Source organism: Passer domesticus, chromosome 10, assembly GCF_036417665.1.
Source record: "Passer domesticus isolate bPasDom1 chromosome 10, bPasDom1.hap1, whole genome shotgun sequence".
NCBI classification, from domain to species: domain Eukaryota; kingdom Metazoa; phylum Chordata; class Aves; order Passeriformes; family Passeridae; genus Passer; species Passer domesticus.
Window position 1 is genome coordinate 39,268,573 of NC_087483.1, and position 17,182 is coordinate 39,285,754.

The following is a 17,182-nucleotide window of genomic DNA, read 5'->3' on the forward strand; positions in this document are numbered from 1 at the left end:
CTCTTTTATACTGCTATTTGATGATTGTTATTTGATCTCCAGGACCATTATTTATCGATAAAATCGATAGTTAGGATTTTTTAAATAGCTTGAGAGTTTAAAGCTCTTATTTCCCTCCAGCTGTGCAGCAAATAGAAGAGGTGAGAATGCCACAGGGCAGGATGTCTGTGCTGGCCAAACCTCCTTTGTGTTGGCAGCAGGGCATGGGGGTACCCAGGGCTCCTGGAGAAGGGATGCTCAGTCCTCCTTGGCTGTTATCCCAAGGAAGGTTTGGCTTTCTGGCCTCTGGTGAAGTGCATCCATCACACCACAGAACCAGGGAATGCTTTAAGTTGTAAAGAACTTCAAAATCATCATGTTCCCACCCCTGCCATGGGCAGGGATGCCACCCACTGGATCAGGTTGCTAAGGGCTCTGTCCCCACCCTCATTCTGCTCCATGGATTTATCCTGTGGCATTCAGGCTTTGACTTTGTCTTTGCAAAGGCATTAAATTAATTCTTATGTGAATTAAATTCAGATGTTTTTTAATCCAAAGAAAATCTGTGAATTTCTCAGTGGAGTTGGATTATGCTTTCAAGCATTACTTTTAGTGAAAGGCAAGGCATCTTAACAGCTTTCTCAAGTTCTGATGTGTTTGTCCTTTTTTTCCTTGTAGTTGTTTATCATGTTTTTGAGTTAATGCTGTCTGCATGGAATTCTCTTCCAGTATGCTATGGAGTCCCAGCTCCGACTGCATGGGCTGGATGTGGAGAAAAGCATGGTCCTGCTGCAGCCACGGCAGGTTGGTGAGGAATCTGTCACTTCTGCTCTCTGCCACCAAGGGCAGAATCACCTTTCATGTGAATATTCTCAAATATTCTAGTGCAGAAGTTGTAATCTGTGCATTAAAATGTAGATAAAATTTATGAATCATAAACAGATGTGCTTCAGCACATATTTTTGACATTAAGACCCCACTTTATAATTGCTGATTCAATAGTTAACTTTCTCAGAAGAACAACAAACACAACAAAAAAAAAGCTATTCTCTCTATTTTTCCTGTTTCCAAAAAAAACTGGCAGCATCCTGAGTCACCTGCAAAATATGATTTTGACTCATTGAGAATTCCCAGTGTCCTTTGAATGTCCTGAGGTAAGAGATTGCCATAACACCAGCACCACTGTGTCTGCATCAGCACAGGCTGAGGGAAAGGTCTGCTCTCGGTAATATGCAATTCAGATTAATTTGAAATGCTGCCTCGCTTCACTTCTGCAGCATTAAGAACTTTGTCACCTAACTATAAACCGAGGGTGACCTTTTGCTTCTGAAATCTGAGTCATCTTGTGAGTAAAGAGCCCACTCCTGAACGCTTGATAGATTTGCAGAGATTGTTGAGATAATAACAGTCCCTCGCAATTCAACCATCTTGCCCAAGCTTTTTTCAGTAACAAGTCTAATTTAATTCTAGGTTTTCACTGCCTAATTGATCCCTAGGTGGTGGTATGTTTTACAAGATCCCTTGCTAGGAAGACAGGAGGAGGATGGGGCAGTAATTTTCCTGTAAAGAATCAAAAATGAGGTTATATTTTTTTTTCCTTGTGGTTGAAATTCTTCTATATTTAATGACCACAGGTTTGGGGATTTTTGTACTTTTGATGATGTGAGACATTGTTTTTGAAATATGAATATGTCAGGTTTATAATAGCTTCCTGTGGGATACCAAGTTTATCAGAAAAGTAAAGAGTGAAGCTGATAGACAACTTTCAAACCTTGTGGGTGTCACAAATTTCAGATGCCACTTAAAAATCATTAGATATTCTGTCTGCACCAGGAATTTCTGACTGTAAATTAAAACTGTCAGAAATACTAAAGGGTATGAAGCATGTTAGAGTATGAAGTGAAGAGATGTTTTATAACAGGCACCTCCAAGGCTCACTTGCTAATGATTGTTTTTTTGAGGTTACTTGCTCGTAGGCTACTTCATAGCACTGCCTTTGTATATCATTACCAAGAGAAGGGTTTGCTTTTGATCTCCCTTCATGGTAAAATATAGATTTTGAAATAAGGGATGGCAATGCCATTTCTGCCAGAGTTGATGTAAAATGTGTCCTTTAATTTTGTTTTAGGGGGAGGAGACCTTGAGGACTGAAGATATCCTGTCTGTAATTGAGAAGGAAGGGGACTCTATTGCTGTCATTCTGTTCAGTGGGGTGCAGTACTACACGGGACAGTTGTTTGACATCCCTAGAATAACAAGGGCTGGCCAAAAAAAGGTAGGACTGCTCCAGATGTGTCATTTCCATACCAATTTTACATCAGTTTTCTCTGTGAAATCAGTTGTTCTGGGTTGGTTTTGGGGTTTTTTTTTTGGTTTTTTTTTTTTTTTTTGGTCTGTTTTTGGTTTTGGTTTTTTTTTGTGGAACAAAACACAGAAATTTGTAGGTCTCTGGTAAAATGTCTGTGCCCAGGCCTTTTGGGAATGTGTGCTGCATGAAGAAATATCCCTGTGGGAGCAATCTTTCAGGCAAATGAATGTTAAACTATTTGGAAAAGGTAATTCATGACTATTAACTTTGACATGGCTTTTCTTGAAGGGTAGAATGCCAAGAGCCTCAATGAAGGAGGAGGAGGAGGCAATCACAGCTCTAACCTGTCTTTGAAAGTTAGTTTGTGTAAGATTTCTGAGCTTTTTTCGAACTTTTTCAGCATGAGACTTTTCTGATTTCCCTCCTTTCCTGTAGCTGTGTTATGGCAGATTTTGCCCCCCTGAGCAGGGGGGTGAGATCCCCACGGAGCCAGCACTGCTCAGACTGCACTGATGAGTTTTCTGGAGACAGGCACAATGTGGAGCACATCAACATCACAAGATGAGTGTATTTTAGTGATGACTCAGCCTTCAGAGCTTGCAGGCAGTGTGTTCTGTGGACACAGCTGTAAAACTCTTTAACCATCTCAATTGCCTTAGGAATCCAGGAGAAAATAGTTTTTAATTAAGTTGTCTTATCAACAGGAGGTCACCAGACTTTCTATGCTGGCAGCCTTTTACTGGATGCAGCTTATCTCATGCAAGATTAAACCACTGAAGGGTAAACTTATTTGGTATCACTGGGTTTTTGGCAAACCAGCTAACTCTTTATATTTAATGGTTTAACTCGCTGGAGAGGTTCCTGCCTCACAGCACACTGTACATCTTCTGTAGCTGTAGGTTTGGCAGTGGAATTTTTTCTGGACGTCAGGGCGTAAGTTATGCTGACAGCAAGAGATGGTGAAGTGCCCCCTGGGAGAGCAGAGCAGGTGTGAGAGCTGGTGCAGGGCCCGTGGGATGTAAAAAGGGAATGTTCTCACAGAGCAGCACCTGGTGTTAAAACCCAGTGTTAAAAACAGCACAAAACAAAACCAACTTCTGACAGGGATGTAGAAAAGCAGGGTGAAAAGAAATGTGGGGAGTCAGCTGCAGGAGAAGAGGGTTTGTGCAGGAGCTCCAAAAGCAACACCATCATGGTGCTTTCCTGGAGTGTCTGCCAGAACTTTGCTGACCACAAAAAAATCACAATCCACCGTGCTGGAATGTTAGAAAGGGAAGACAGGTTATTAACAGGACGATGCCACCCACTGCTCTTCTCTCTCTCTCTCCTGGTGGCAGCAGAGCTGCCAACACCTACATGTCTTCAGTGCTGCTTCCCAGAAAGCCACTCCGTGATGTGTCTGAAAGGTGTCTGAGATAGAGAGAGAGAGAGAGAGAGAAATCTTCCTTCCTTTCCATAAAGATGAACAACCTGGGAAAAACCTATTGCTTTACCACCTCTCCCAAGATGCTCTCTGGACTGTGGGCTGCAGACTTGGATATGTGGAAGAGATGTAGTTTCACTGATAGCTCTAAACTGCCCCAAAGTGGTGTTCTGGGAGAGAGTAGTCACTCACAGCTTATTATACAGAGGGAAAATGGATCTGATGTTTAGAAAATCTGAGGAGATAACCAGGACTTGGTGGAGAAAGATTAAAATTTCTGCAAGGCAGTGCAAATAATAATAATAATATTAACTCAGAGGTATGGGCTTCCACAGGGATGCATACAAAAACACCACACACTTTACCCAGAGTCTGTATCATGTTCCTGAAGAGGAGAACAATTTGTGACAGCAATTCAGCATTCCAGCGGGAACAGGTAGATGTCAAAGGCCTGTTTCCATCTGAATGCCTGTTAGAAATTACATAATGTAGACATGAATCTCTTCCACAGATTTTTCAAGAGAGAGAAAAAAAGCCCATTGAATTGAATTTCTAGTGGTTTGAATATGCAGGGTCGAGATCCAGGTAGATTAATGAACTAAAATATCATTAGTTTACTGAAAAAGCAAAATTAATTCAACCTGAAGAACTGTTTGAGTACCCTTAAGGCTTGAAAAACATGAGCCAGCCGTGTTTTTATTTCCCTCCTGTCGGATACACTCAGCTCAATGTCCTTACAGATTCTGCCCACAGGTTAAGTGATGTTTATATGTTTATACAAACCCTCTATGTAAGAAACTGTTACACCACACTTCAACATCTGGGTATGACAAATATTTACTTGAACAGCCACAAAATTGTTGATTCATGAAGTGTTTCTGTTGGTAAGAAGCATTTCTGTTCCCTGCTGCTTATCTTGGACTCAGGGCTTCTGGTTATCAAAATGCCTGAAAAGTGGGGGTTTCCAAAGAACTGGCTCCTCTCCTCTTTTCCCAGGCCAAAGCTGGGGTTAGGAGCTGCTCTTGGATTAGAGGAAAACACAAACAACTGCTGAAGCAGAGTCATTAGCATCTAGGTATCTATACATGTCTTTAATTGGACTTACCATATCTCCTTCAAGAGCTTCTGGACCTGCTGAATCCAGAATAGTTTTCTAGTCAATATATTGTCACAGACAGACTGAAAGTTCTTTTAAAAGCAGACAAGACTGAAAAATCATGTTTGTAGCAAAAATGCAAGGCTCTCCTTCCCAGGGATGAAGGGTGGTGAATGACCCTGCACTTCTGAACAGAAAATAGGCTGGGGAGAGCTGACAAGCAAATGAGTCAGAAGGGGAAAATACAAGGTGAAAATGCTATTTGAGAAGAAGAGAGGAGAAAAAAAAATCACTTGTCAGCCAGTATGTCAGAGAGAAAAGTCCTACGCAGATGGTCTTAATAATTCTTTTAATGTACTGTTGAAATAAAGTCCCACAGTGTTGTGCCCTATCAGGGCTTGGCTAGAGATTTGAGCTGTGAGCTCTGGAGGCCTGGAAAATGTCCTAGGATTCTTGAGGTCAATCATTTATGAATTAAGTTACTGATTTCCTTTTACATTTTTTAAGCCAATTTCCTAAGTTCTCTGCGTACATTAAGATTCCTCCCAGAGTGAAAGCTCTGCACATAGACAGCTTCATTAAGTCATTAAATATTAAATGAACTAAATTAAGCTTGAAAAATTACCTCAGGCTATTTTTCCATCTAAGGTCTCTCAGATAAATCGAAATTACTACGTATTGTGCAAGAGACTCATCAGCAGGCTGAGGAGGATGTAACAGTTTTCCTTGTTTCATACTTTCAAGCTTGCTCTAGAGGATGGAGGATACCGAGTTGTTTTATTCTTCTACAAGTGAAGAAATGGCTGACTTTTAGGAGACTCTACCTTTCAAACACAATTTTCATTTCATAAGTTATATCGTACTTTCCACTGACTCTGTACAGTTATGTAAAATATTTTAATCTCTTGAGTCCCAGTAGGAAGAGCTTTAAGATCCTTCATCTTCATTTCTTTTCCTGTCTCTCTTTCTAAATGTCCCAGCTTTGCTGGCGTGAAGCTGTCATTTCTCTCCCTCTCTCCAAATGTCATTGTCCATGCTGAGTTGTTACCTGCTGGTTATCAGCAGCTACCCAGACACTTGGCAGAAATGACTTTTAGATGTTAGAATAAAACAGAAGAGGCAGGGGAGAGCACATGTCCTCTCCTTTGCCCGGAGCAGATGGAGAGCTCTGTTTCCCCCCAGCCTGGGGAAGCGCCGTTCCCACGCAGTCCTGGTTCTGCGTGGCTTGTGCAGGGAGAGCTGCTTCAGTTTGTTTTACTTTTTCCATGCAATCTGTGTGGCTAAACATTTGCTGTTTGTGTGACTCAAGTGCCAGACACCTCCCTGGGAAAGCAAACCAGCACAACCCATCTTGCAGATGACGACTCGAACAAACTGGTGCGAGTGGGCGTTTCTGAGACGATGCAGGAACCCTGCCAGCACTGAACCCGAATTTCCCATGCCTCAATATTGTTAAACAGTGCCCAGTAGGATCTGCCAACCAATTTCGAAGTGGTGAGGAGCAGCTAAAGTATTTCAGGAGGATGGTCCATGGGTATTATGTCAATGACCTTCCTTTTTGTTCAAGCTGATCTGTTGCTGCCGCTGTCAGTGCCCAAGAACATTTGCCCATGTCAAGGTCACAAGTGTGGATGTGGTTATGGAGCCTCATTACTGTGAGGGCATCCAAGTGTCCCAAGGTGTCTCCTCCTCTCTTCCACGTACTGTATTTTCATAATTTGATATTATGTGGTTGAACATGATGTTTTATAGAGTATATGGCATACAGACAAGGGTAGGACACCTGGTTTTGGCACATGATTTATTGAATAAATTTTTTACATGTTTTTTCTTTATGAGCAACTTCCTTTATTTTTTTTTTTGGCGGGGGGAGGTGGGAGGTTGAGGTTTTATGGAGTTTTTTTTGTTTCAGTTTTGTTAATGTACAGCCAGACGCACACATTCTGCAAGATCCTCACCTGTTATTCCTGGTTTCCACTGAAACCAGTGCATCTGTCATAGAATTGCTTCCAACAGTTTCTGTGGGATGTACATACCTGTTAAGGTTTAAATCCAGTCAACTGAAGTTTTGAAGTTAATGCCTTAAAACCCTGTGAGAACCTCCTCATTCATTGGCAATTGACTTTACTTTGCTGTAGCTTATTTCTCTGATCCAAAGCCATTTTGTCCCTGAATGAGAGCATTCCCATTGGAATTCAGTGTGTCCCAGCCTCTCTACATTAGCTTCACCATGTCAGTTGATTTCTCTTAACTCAGTTCTCTGTGTCCCTGTGAAATCAAGCCACCACGGCTGTTTATTGGGACTCTAGTTGCAACATTTAGATCATGCAAATGCTATGACAATGACTTTTCTTCCCATCGTTTTGGAGTAATTTTTCAAGCTGATAACTTCACAAATGTCTCCATTAGAATTAACGTGTCACATCTTCTTAAAATGCTGCTCTGTACAAATTGTTATCTAGTTTATACAGAAGATTAAATATACCAAAGTACTGCTTAAATAATTTAGTTAAGACTCCCTCCATGCAAGAAACAGCAGGAGATTCTTAAAAAAACCCTTTGTTTTATTATTGGACGTTGATTTTTCTGAAGCCTGTGCTCTCACTCTTATTCCTACCCTGCTGCTTGCAAGCAAGCTGTTTGTGTTTTAAAAGCAAAATGTAAAATAGCATTTAATTTGTAGTCCAGGCACAAAAAGCAGTTTTATTTCTCTGCTCTTAAATAAATAGCAAAGCTTAGAATAACTTTTTAGTTTAAAAATGCTGCCATCCAGTGGTTATTTCATGCGTAAAACTCATACTTTTAGATCTAAAAATCTCTCAGTCCTTCGATATTGGGGTTTTCCCCCCACTTTTTCCCAGTGTCCTGTGAAGATTGTGGATATGGCAAATACAAGGCTTTTCACAGAGAAAAGACAGATTCCTTCTTTTTAAAGACAAGTATGAAAATTCTTAAAGATCAAGGCATTGCATAAGCTGCTGTCTCATCCATTTGGATTCCCAGAGAGCAAGGCCCTCCTTGTTTAAATACCAGGGACACCTTGAGCAAGAATAAGTATTGGAATGTAATTGTTCATGGATAACTGGCATCATTATGACCATTACTGCTCTGTCTCTGCCTGGGGGTTGTTGTGCCATACAGGAAGTATTTGTATTTATACATTTGTTCTCAATACTTGTTTCAAGTGATTCTACTTCCCTGCACAATCAGAACCTCAGAGGTGTAAACCCTATCCAAGCATCCTTGAAGAAAAATCGCAGAAAAATTGGTGATCACTTAGTGTATCTGTGGTGTAGAAAACTTATTTCTAGTAATCGCTAAGAAGAGATGGGACTTGATAGATTAATCATAGAAGGGTTTGGGTTGGAAGGGACCTTCAGGATCGACTTGTCCCACCCCTCTGCCATGGGCAGGGACACTTTCCACTATCCCAGGTTGCTCCAGGCCCAATCCAGCTTGGCCTTGAACACTTCCAGGAATGGGGCATCCACACTTTCTCTGAGTAACTGAAAAGAAGAAAAATTTCTTTCTAACATCTAACCTAAATCTCTTCTCTTTGAGTTTAAATCCATTCCCACTTATCCTATCACTCTCTGTTTCTGTAAAAAGACTCTAGGTAGCCTGCACATACTGAGAGCAAGTTAAGCTTTGAAGGACTTATTTCAAAATAATATCACAGTGATGATTATCTTAATAAGTAACCTAATAATCATCTTTTTCCTGCAGGGATGCCTTGTTGGATTTGACCTGGCTCATGCTGTTGGGAATGTAGAGCTTCATTTGCATGACTGGGGAGTGGATTTTGCCTGCTGGTGCTCCTACAAGGTAAAACAGATTCATGGCTGGAGACTGCTTTCCATAATGTCACTTATCTCATGGGTCAGCACACAGGTCAGGGGAATAAGAGCTGCACCTGAACAGCTGAGCAAGACTTGGCTGAATCCTTGAATTCTCCACAACAAAGAGACGGACACTGACTTTAATGGTGTCTTTGTTATGAGTGGTTCCAAAAAGTGGCAATGACCTACAAGGTCTTGTGGATGAGGGATGGATGCTGGTGGTGGTTAAATATCTGCCCTGTGGACAGATCAGGGATGGGATCAGGGTCTCTTCTCTTAATTCTCACACCAAGGTCTCACAGCTATAATATTTTATGAAATGGTCCCTAAATAAGAGAATATTCTCGTTTAACTTTCATAATTTCAGATCACAGAGCAAGGTATCTTTAGTTCCTTTGACTCCTAGTGAGATTAAGACTTGTCAGACATAGTCAGATAAATTGTTTGATGACTTTGCTATATATATATTATACATATATATAGCAAATATATATGGACCTGTTTCAGATGTACTTTAATTTTCTGGCCTCTTAGACTTCAAATACCGTACATAAGCCAAGAGAGATACTTTTAAAACTAATCTGAAAAACGATATCTGCTTTTATCTCCATCAGCACTTTGTGACAAATGCTAAGATCTCCATCTAGAAACCACTAGAAATGTTAAAATTGGTTGTTTTATAGATCAGGGTGAGGGAAGGAAAGTGATATTTTACAGATAATGAGCATGAGATATACATGTTGATTTATTCTTTGCAGTATTTAAATTCTGGAGCAGGAGGCCTTGCTGGTGCCTACATTCATGAAAAGCATTCCAAGACTATTAAGCCAGTGTAAGTATTTTTTGTAATAATAAATTCCCAAATAAAAGGTTCTGTGAAGTTTAAATGGAAAAGCAGCTTCCCTTTCAGAATTGAGATATGAAAGTGAAATTGTGTAGATTCCTAGCCATAGAATATGGGCATGTGCATCTGTGCATATATTTATAGAAACAGAAGAAAACTCCTGTTTCAATAAGAACTCATTGGGGTAACATTTGTTAATGATTTATTGCTTCAATTAAAGGTGTAGTAAACATTTAGACAATTTGGTTATCTGGCTTTGTTACTTCAGATGGGTTGCTTTACACTAACTTTAGTAAATTTTGAAATTGCTAATGCACATGCTCACATCTAAAATGCATTTCCTCCTTTAAGTCTGCTATCTGTTCTTAACTAAATAGAACCATAAAAGAGAGTGTTGGTAATATTTAAAACAAGCATCCTAAATCATGTCTATGAGGCTGCTTAATATAAAGAGAATATTTAACATCTTCCTTTAAAAATGGATTTTAAATAATCATTGAAGTCTTTGGTTGGTGAACAAAATCAAAGACAGTTTCAACTCTGTGCCTAATAGCTCTTTAGTAGTGGCATGTTTTCATTAAAATTATATTCCACTGGTAAAGCTAGGATGTATTACATGGAGATCTGTTCTGAAAGACTGTATAATCCATGGAAAGCTGAGCTATCAGCTGAGGTTAGCTGCATTAACAAAAATACCTGTTATTTAAACCATTTTATGGCTATACTCTGTATATTAAGAAAAGTGGGATAAATAATTTTAATGCACTGACAAATGTAAACATTTCTGGCTGTAATGCTTGGAGAAATTGCTGGCACTTCTTTTTATTTTAGCTTGAAGAACGCAAACTAAATCAGGTTCCAGAGACAAATGATATTATAATAAGCAGCTTTGCTGCACTGTGTGCTGGTTTCAGACTGTCTAGACTCCCAGGAGATAACAAAATAATGCTGATAAGTTCTTTTCAGTCACCCATAACAGAAAACTCATTAGGATGACATATGACCTGTTGTGAGCCGATTCCAAACTTATATGTGAGCACAGGCAAAACTTACTGGATATCTGGATATTTCTTCTGGAAAGGCTCTTTCCTGCTCCCCTGTTGCCAGGTGCAGGCATTGATCCCATGGCCACACCTGGTTGTGTGGCTCCCATGGATCCTGGTTGTGGGGAACTGGGAAGATGCTGAACAGTGGAAAAATATGAAAAATTACACAACAGCTATAGGTGGAATGAATTAAATATCAATAACCTTCAGTCTTTTTTTCCTCCTTGATGACATTTTGGAACTTTTCTGAGGATACTAGCTTGGTATTGTAGGTAGGAGTATAGATTAGTTTTCCCTGAACCAGCTCCTTCATACATAGTCATTAATTTGTGCACTGAATCTGGATACTGAATATCTTAAATGAAATTACCTATATGGAATAGGCTTTTCCAGCTTGGGGACAAATTAGATATAATTCCAAACTTCCTGCATCGACCCTCTGCATTATTTAATCATAGTTATTTAATATTTCCCAAGATTTGATAATCACTCATCAAATTGTTTGTAGTTCCTATGCCCCTGTTGCACTACTATTCTTTCTTTCCTGCAGCAACCAGCCATTTCAGGTCTCCAAATAAGGCACTGAGACAATGGAGAATTTGTCTATGTCAAAGTATTCAATTGTATAGCTGATTTAAATGCAGAGCAATTTGCTGTATGTTGTACAATCAAATAGAGTGGAATTTAACTGCTGGGGAAGTTGCAGGCTCTGCGCTGTAGCTGCAGAGTTTCTGGCTGTCAACTGAATCAAGGATGACACCCAGTGGCCACACAACTTCAGACAAGAATAGAGGCACCAACCACTTGTTTCTTTGCACCTCAGCCCACACATGAGCAGGAAATTAAATTCCAATCCAGCTGACACCCTTTTGTTGTGTGAGCTGTCTGAAAAACTGTTCTAACTCATGGCTGGTTTTGTGTGAGTCACTTTATACTCACCTATATAAATTTTTCTGATTTGTCTCATCCTTCATATTTCCTGCAAGTTATCGACTAGGTAGTTATTTTAATATGGAAATAATCTATTGTGTCTTAATGGGAAAATGTGTGTTCTGACAGTAATTCAGGGAGGCAGAACATTTGTCATTTACTCTGTGAGGCTGGGGCAAAAAGGACTTGTTGAAAATAAAACAGCCCGGTTCAATATTTCATTTTTAATACCCCCAAACCCAGCTACTCCATATCACCAAAGGAATTTAGGTATTTTGGTTTAACTTCTCCTAAATTTGTGAGTATGCTTTGTCTTATGTCAAATTTAAGAAACAGGGTTCTTCTCCAGTTACTCCGTCCAACAACAAAACATTTATTTGCAGCTTTCTTTTAAAATGCAACTTGGGATAGAATTGTTAAAGTATTTAATAGCCTTACCATCACTACATGAGGCCATGCCAGAGCTGTTTTCTGCTTTGGAGCTGCCTCTCTGCAAACATCCACAACCCAGACCTGATGTAAATCAGTAATACCTTGGCATGTCCCGGTAGACAAAAGGCAAACCAGTCCCACTCTTCTTCATGGAAGTGCAAGATTCCCACAAGTGTCATAAAGTTGGGAACTCAGTGTCTGGGGAAAGGATTTATGCCTGAGGACATGAGGTTGATCTTTAGATCAGATGGAAACTGAGGGTGATAGAATCTCCTATACCCTGCTGTTGTGTTGTGTCATTGCAAACACTACCCTGCAGTTCTGCAAACACCTTGGCTTAGCTTGGCATGGTTCTCTAATTCACTGCAGGGGCCATGGGTCTAAAAGTGACATGTTGTAACCAGCCCAGTTAACATCTCTACCCAAGCCTGTGTAGTGCTTTGCTAGTACCCATCTTTGTCCTTAGAGCAGCAAAACTGAATCAATCTGACATATATGGGCCTGATCTAGCCCCATTCTCCCGTGATCTCACCTCCTTTGAAGTCTCTCTTAATACTCAAATAGCTTTTTTAATACCTGCTCTATATATCACAACGCAATATATTCCTAGCTAATTGTGTGAGAGTGATTTCTTTATGGGAAGGTTTCAAATAAAAGAAAAGGACCTGGAGGGAGCAGAGCTATGAAATACTACTGAAACCATCAGGTCAATGCAAGCTGAGCCTGTGCCACCAGGTTTCCATGTAAGTGTTGCAGGGGAGAGGTTTCCAACACAGAGAGAGCACTGAGGTGACCTATTAATACTGAAGTTTTGCCTGTCTAGCTGTTTGAGCTCCAGAAAAGTTTCTATTTTAATTTTTGAAATTTTTTGCTCCCTCTCTAATTCTCCATTTATAAAAAGGGTAACTTAAATTCCCAAGCAATTTGGCTGTAATGAAATGTGAATGTTTGTGAGCACCTGGGGGAGAAGATGTTTGAGTCAGGTGTTCCCAGCAGGGTGTTTGCAGCTGTAGATGGGCAGTAGGCTCAGCTCTGCTGTCAGGGGGTGAAAGGGACAGGAAGTGACAAATTTGCAGAGCCCTGAGACAGCAAACTAAGTAAAAATAAGGCACAGTTTAAACAGATGAAAGGGAAATAAATGTATGTAAAGCAGTCAGGAAAATACTAGATAAATCCTTGCAGAGGATTAAATGAAGACTGTGCAGTGTTTAAAATGAAGGGATTTATCAAGACTTTAGCCCACACTAGCAGCAGGTAGTGTTTAACAGTAAAAAGTTTCTGTGATGTGAAGAAATGCTGCATGTGCAGGAAGCAGCCAATGTCCAAAGAATGTGTTGGCTTTTACCATAGGATAAAAAAAAACCAAAACAAACTTTAAAAGAGAAAGAAGCAAAAAGGTAACAATTTCATATTAGCTTTGAGGAACAAAAGGCATCTTCAGCCAATTTCTTCACAGACAGAGGTGAGATATCAGCTCTTTTGCTTACACTGTTTCCCCTTTTAGTATTTTGATGCCAATGAAAATGCCAGAGCACAAACAGCTTCCTGCTACTCCTTTATAGGAGCTGCATAGCTTTTTTGGTATGTGAACTCTAACCCTGGTGTCAAACAAACAGAAATATGCTACTCCAGCTCTTTATACTTTCCCCTTCCCATTTTCCCCAGGTGCTCTGGATCCCCTTCCTGCTTCCTCCAGTTCAAACCTTCTCTCCCCAGTAACTGTTGTGCAAGAGGTTACTCTACACCTTCTAGGACTGGTAGCTCCCACTGAGTTTTTCTTTGCTCATTTTCTTTGATTTATGAGGAGATATCACATTTGTCTTTTTTTGAATTAGAGTCACATAATCCCCAAAATAAAGATCTGAATCTTCTGTAAAACTGCTGAAAATAATGTAACTTTGGAGAAACGTGAGTTGGAAGCAAAGGACAGTCATAAAAGGATTTGGAAGATTGTTTTACTATACTGGAAAGAACTAATGCTGATCTTTAGAATGCTTCTAGGAATCATGGGATTATAGAATGATTTTGGTTGGGAGGGACCTTAAAGCTCATCTCATTCCAACCCCTGCCATGGGCAGGGACAACTTCCACTATCCCAAGGTGCTCCAAGCCCTGTCCAGCCTGACCTTGGACACTGCCAGGGATCCAGGGGCAGCCACAGCTTCTCTGGGCACCCTGTGCCAGGCCCTGCACCCTCACAGGGAAGAATTTCTTCACTCAGACTGAGTCTTCTACTCAGACTTTACTCAGATAATAGGCCAAGATGGTCCATTTCTGACTGACCCCTTGAATTTGTCTCCTCTGAGCATCTCAGCACTACTGGAAGCTTTATCAGAACAGAGCACTTTGTCCTGATCAAGGAGAGGATCTGGAGAAGCAGCATAGAGACTCGTAGGGAAGCTGTGCTGAGTGCAGACAGGTGGGGAAAGTCAGTGGTGACAGATGGCAGTGACCATGCTGCTCTTTCCAGAAGGGTTCTCCCTGGTCCTACTGGACTCAGATTGAGGGCTAATGTAAATAAACTACTCGTGCAGTGAACACGTGTCCCCCGAGTGCATGAAGTATCCTGTGCTAAGGTAGAAATGAACTGTTGCTTTGCCAAGGAGATGAGAGCAATTTAGCTCCTTGAGCTAATTTAGAAACCAAAAGTTAAAACCTCCCTTGGGAAGAGACTGTTTAGGAATAAAGCTATCGGCTAATTAGGCTTAATTGCATTGTCTTGGGACAAGTGATTTATTAGGCCAATCTAAACCCATGATGGGCCTGCAGGGGTGTGTTCTCGGATTCACCAACTGCATGGCAAATATCCAAGAGCATTTTTTAACTTTGGAGTGAGTCTCTGGGAGAAAAAATGAGAGGTTAATGTGCACTCACATCATCTATTCCCATTCTTTTTCTTCGGCTCCTTTTATGTGGCTCCCATGATTGTCTCCTTGTTCTCTATCAAGCATTTTCTCTCTCTCTTCCTTCAAATCCTTCCTTGTAATTAAGCTGTATCTTCAAGCAATCTCACATCTTTTCTCATTATAAATATCCTTCTTGTTCTTTCCTTCTTGAAGGTCTTCCTCTTTGTTTTGTCACCTTTGCCCTGGTTGGATTTTGAGGTGATTGTAAAGGTGTGTGAACTCCGCATTGCCTGTGGGGTGAGTGTGGAAGAAATGTGCTGCTTTCATTCCCTAAGTGCACTGCCATGCATTTTTCCTCCTGGATCACTCTGAAGGGACATCACTTGGTGTGCTGTGCCGTGGTCCTGTCCCACTCCCAGCCTCGGGAATGACAGGGAGGTGGCTCTGTTCCTTCCACCTTTGCTTTCCCATCTGCAGTGCCTGGAGCTTTCTCATGGATGGTGTAAGACACAACTGCACAAACACATGAAAGGAACCAACGGCTTAGCCTGATGGAAAGGTGAATGTAGCCTGGGGGAGACTCTTGCATCCTGCTAACTAGCAAGGAAGGGATCCTGGGGCTCTCCTTGGAGTCTGGGTGGTTGCTGTGATTTTCCCTTGCATTTCAAAGGCCGTGTGCTGTTATCTGCCTGCTCAGTGTGCCTCAGTTCTCCACTTCCAGGCAGGTAGTTTTGAAAGCACTTTGCTGTGTCTTGATTTTTCCCAATAATACAAAGCATCAAACATCCTTCCTGCTGAATTAATAGAAAGAAAACCTTCTTTGCCTGCCTTTTTAGTAAGTCACAAAAGAGGAGTTATTTATGTTCTTACCTATTACTCTGTGTGTTTCTGTAGCCACCTCACAGAACCTTTCTATATTAGGGAGGAAAGAGTTGGTTTTTTTAATGAAAAACACCTCTAGTAAATCTTCTGCTGTTTCCACTAAGAGCTAGCTTACCTCTGTGCAGAAATGTGCTGGAACTAATGCAATTTTGCATCTGGGATTTCCTACGAGATGTTGACTCACTTGCAGTGTTTGATAATTTTTCACTTTTTCTACTTCAGAAATTTTGGAACTTTCTATGAAGCTTTCCTCCTAAGATTCTCAGTTAAACCTGTAGTTTGCACATGCCCTTTAAAAATGAGATTTGCTCATGCTTTTGTATTGGTTCATTAGACCACAGTGGGAAAATGTGTCTAATTTCTCCTTATAGAATGTTCTTTGAGGTCATGGTATGGCATGAAATTGCTTTAAGCTGAAAGCACCAGCAAGAGCCTTTATGCTTTTGTGCCATTAATAGCCACCAGTTTTCTCTCCATTTCTGTCCCCTGGAGTATGTTCCTGTAATTCTCAGCTACGTGTTTGGATGGGGTTTTGTGCCTGGGATGTCTCCCAGAGCTGTTTGTGTCCCTGACCTGGCTGAGCACCTCTCTGGCTTTAGCTGCAGCTCTGGGGTCACACACACAGCTCATGTTGTGATTCATGTCTCAGCCAGCACCTGACTCAAACCATAAGCATTTTCAAAGGTCATTGCTCAGGTTAAGGAAATAATTCAGTCTTGTTACTTTTTGCTAAGCTGGCATTCTGGATTTGTGCATGGGGGCATTATGAAAAGGTTTGACTTTTTTTTTTTTTTTTTTTTTTGTCCTTGGTTTACCACTTGTGCCTATTTGTTTCCACAAGTTCATGGGGTTTCTAGTCCTCATACTCCCTCCCTCTTTCTCCTGGTTAAAACTTCTTTCCAACACTCAGCCAAGATAAGGTCTCACCAGGTCAGAAATCTTCATATTTTTCTTCTTCTTTTGTCTCCCTTAATCAAATCTATTTTATCTTAAAGTCCAGCAAAAGACATCCACAGCCTGCTGTCTTTTATTTCTTACCCATCTCTGCATGTCTTTCAATCACGAACTTCCCAGAGGCCTTCATGACATATATTGTCTATTCTTGCCCACTCGCTGTAAGCCACCCTTCCTCTCACTTTCCATTTGTGAAATACTTACTTTCACACCTCTTTGTCGCTGCTGGTAAATTTTTACTGTCACAGTGACTACTCCTCATTTTTCACCGGAGTAATTTTCAGTGCTTGTTGGCAGCTGCCTCTTGCTGCCTTCCACTGTGTGGAAACTGCAGGGCAGTTCCAGCTGTAGAGAGCTCACTCAAGTATCTGAAGAGGAGTTTCTAGGGAGATGCTGGGAGAAACACAGAATCTTCCCTTTCCTTTTCCTTTCCCTAATTTCTCAGTCAGCGTGACATCAATTCACTGATCTAATCACACCAGTGCAACAGTTTTGGGAAAATGTTAGGTTCTTTCTGTCCCATGCCATGAAAAACAGCTGCTCAACGTGAAGAATTACTTAGTGTTTTCTTTAGCTGTGTACAGTTTATTGAGCAAAAATGGA

At 40.8% G+C, this 17,182-nt stretch overlaps 1 protein-coding gene across 6 annotated transcripts in view; it reads left to right on the forward strand.

Moving 5' to 3' along the window:
* KYNU (kynureninase) overlaps positions 1 to 17,182 on the forward strand; it is a 101,259-nt gene that overhangs the window by 68,203 nt on the left and 15,874 nt on the right. For all 6 annotated transcript variants that reach the window (XM_064435274.1, XM_064435277.1, XM_064435279.1 and 3 more), the window contains exons 7-10: positions 709 to 783; positions 2,108 to 2,254; positions 8,533 to 8,631; positions 9,404 to 9,477. In XM_064435274.1, coding sequence (XP_064291344.1) covers positions 709 to 783; positions 2,108 to 2,254; positions 8,533 to 8,631; positions 9,404 to 9,477 — 395 coding nt within the window. The remainder of the gene's footprint in view (positions 1 to 708; positions 784 to 2,107; positions 2,255 to 8,532; positions 8,632 to 9,403; positions 9,478 to 17,182) is intronic.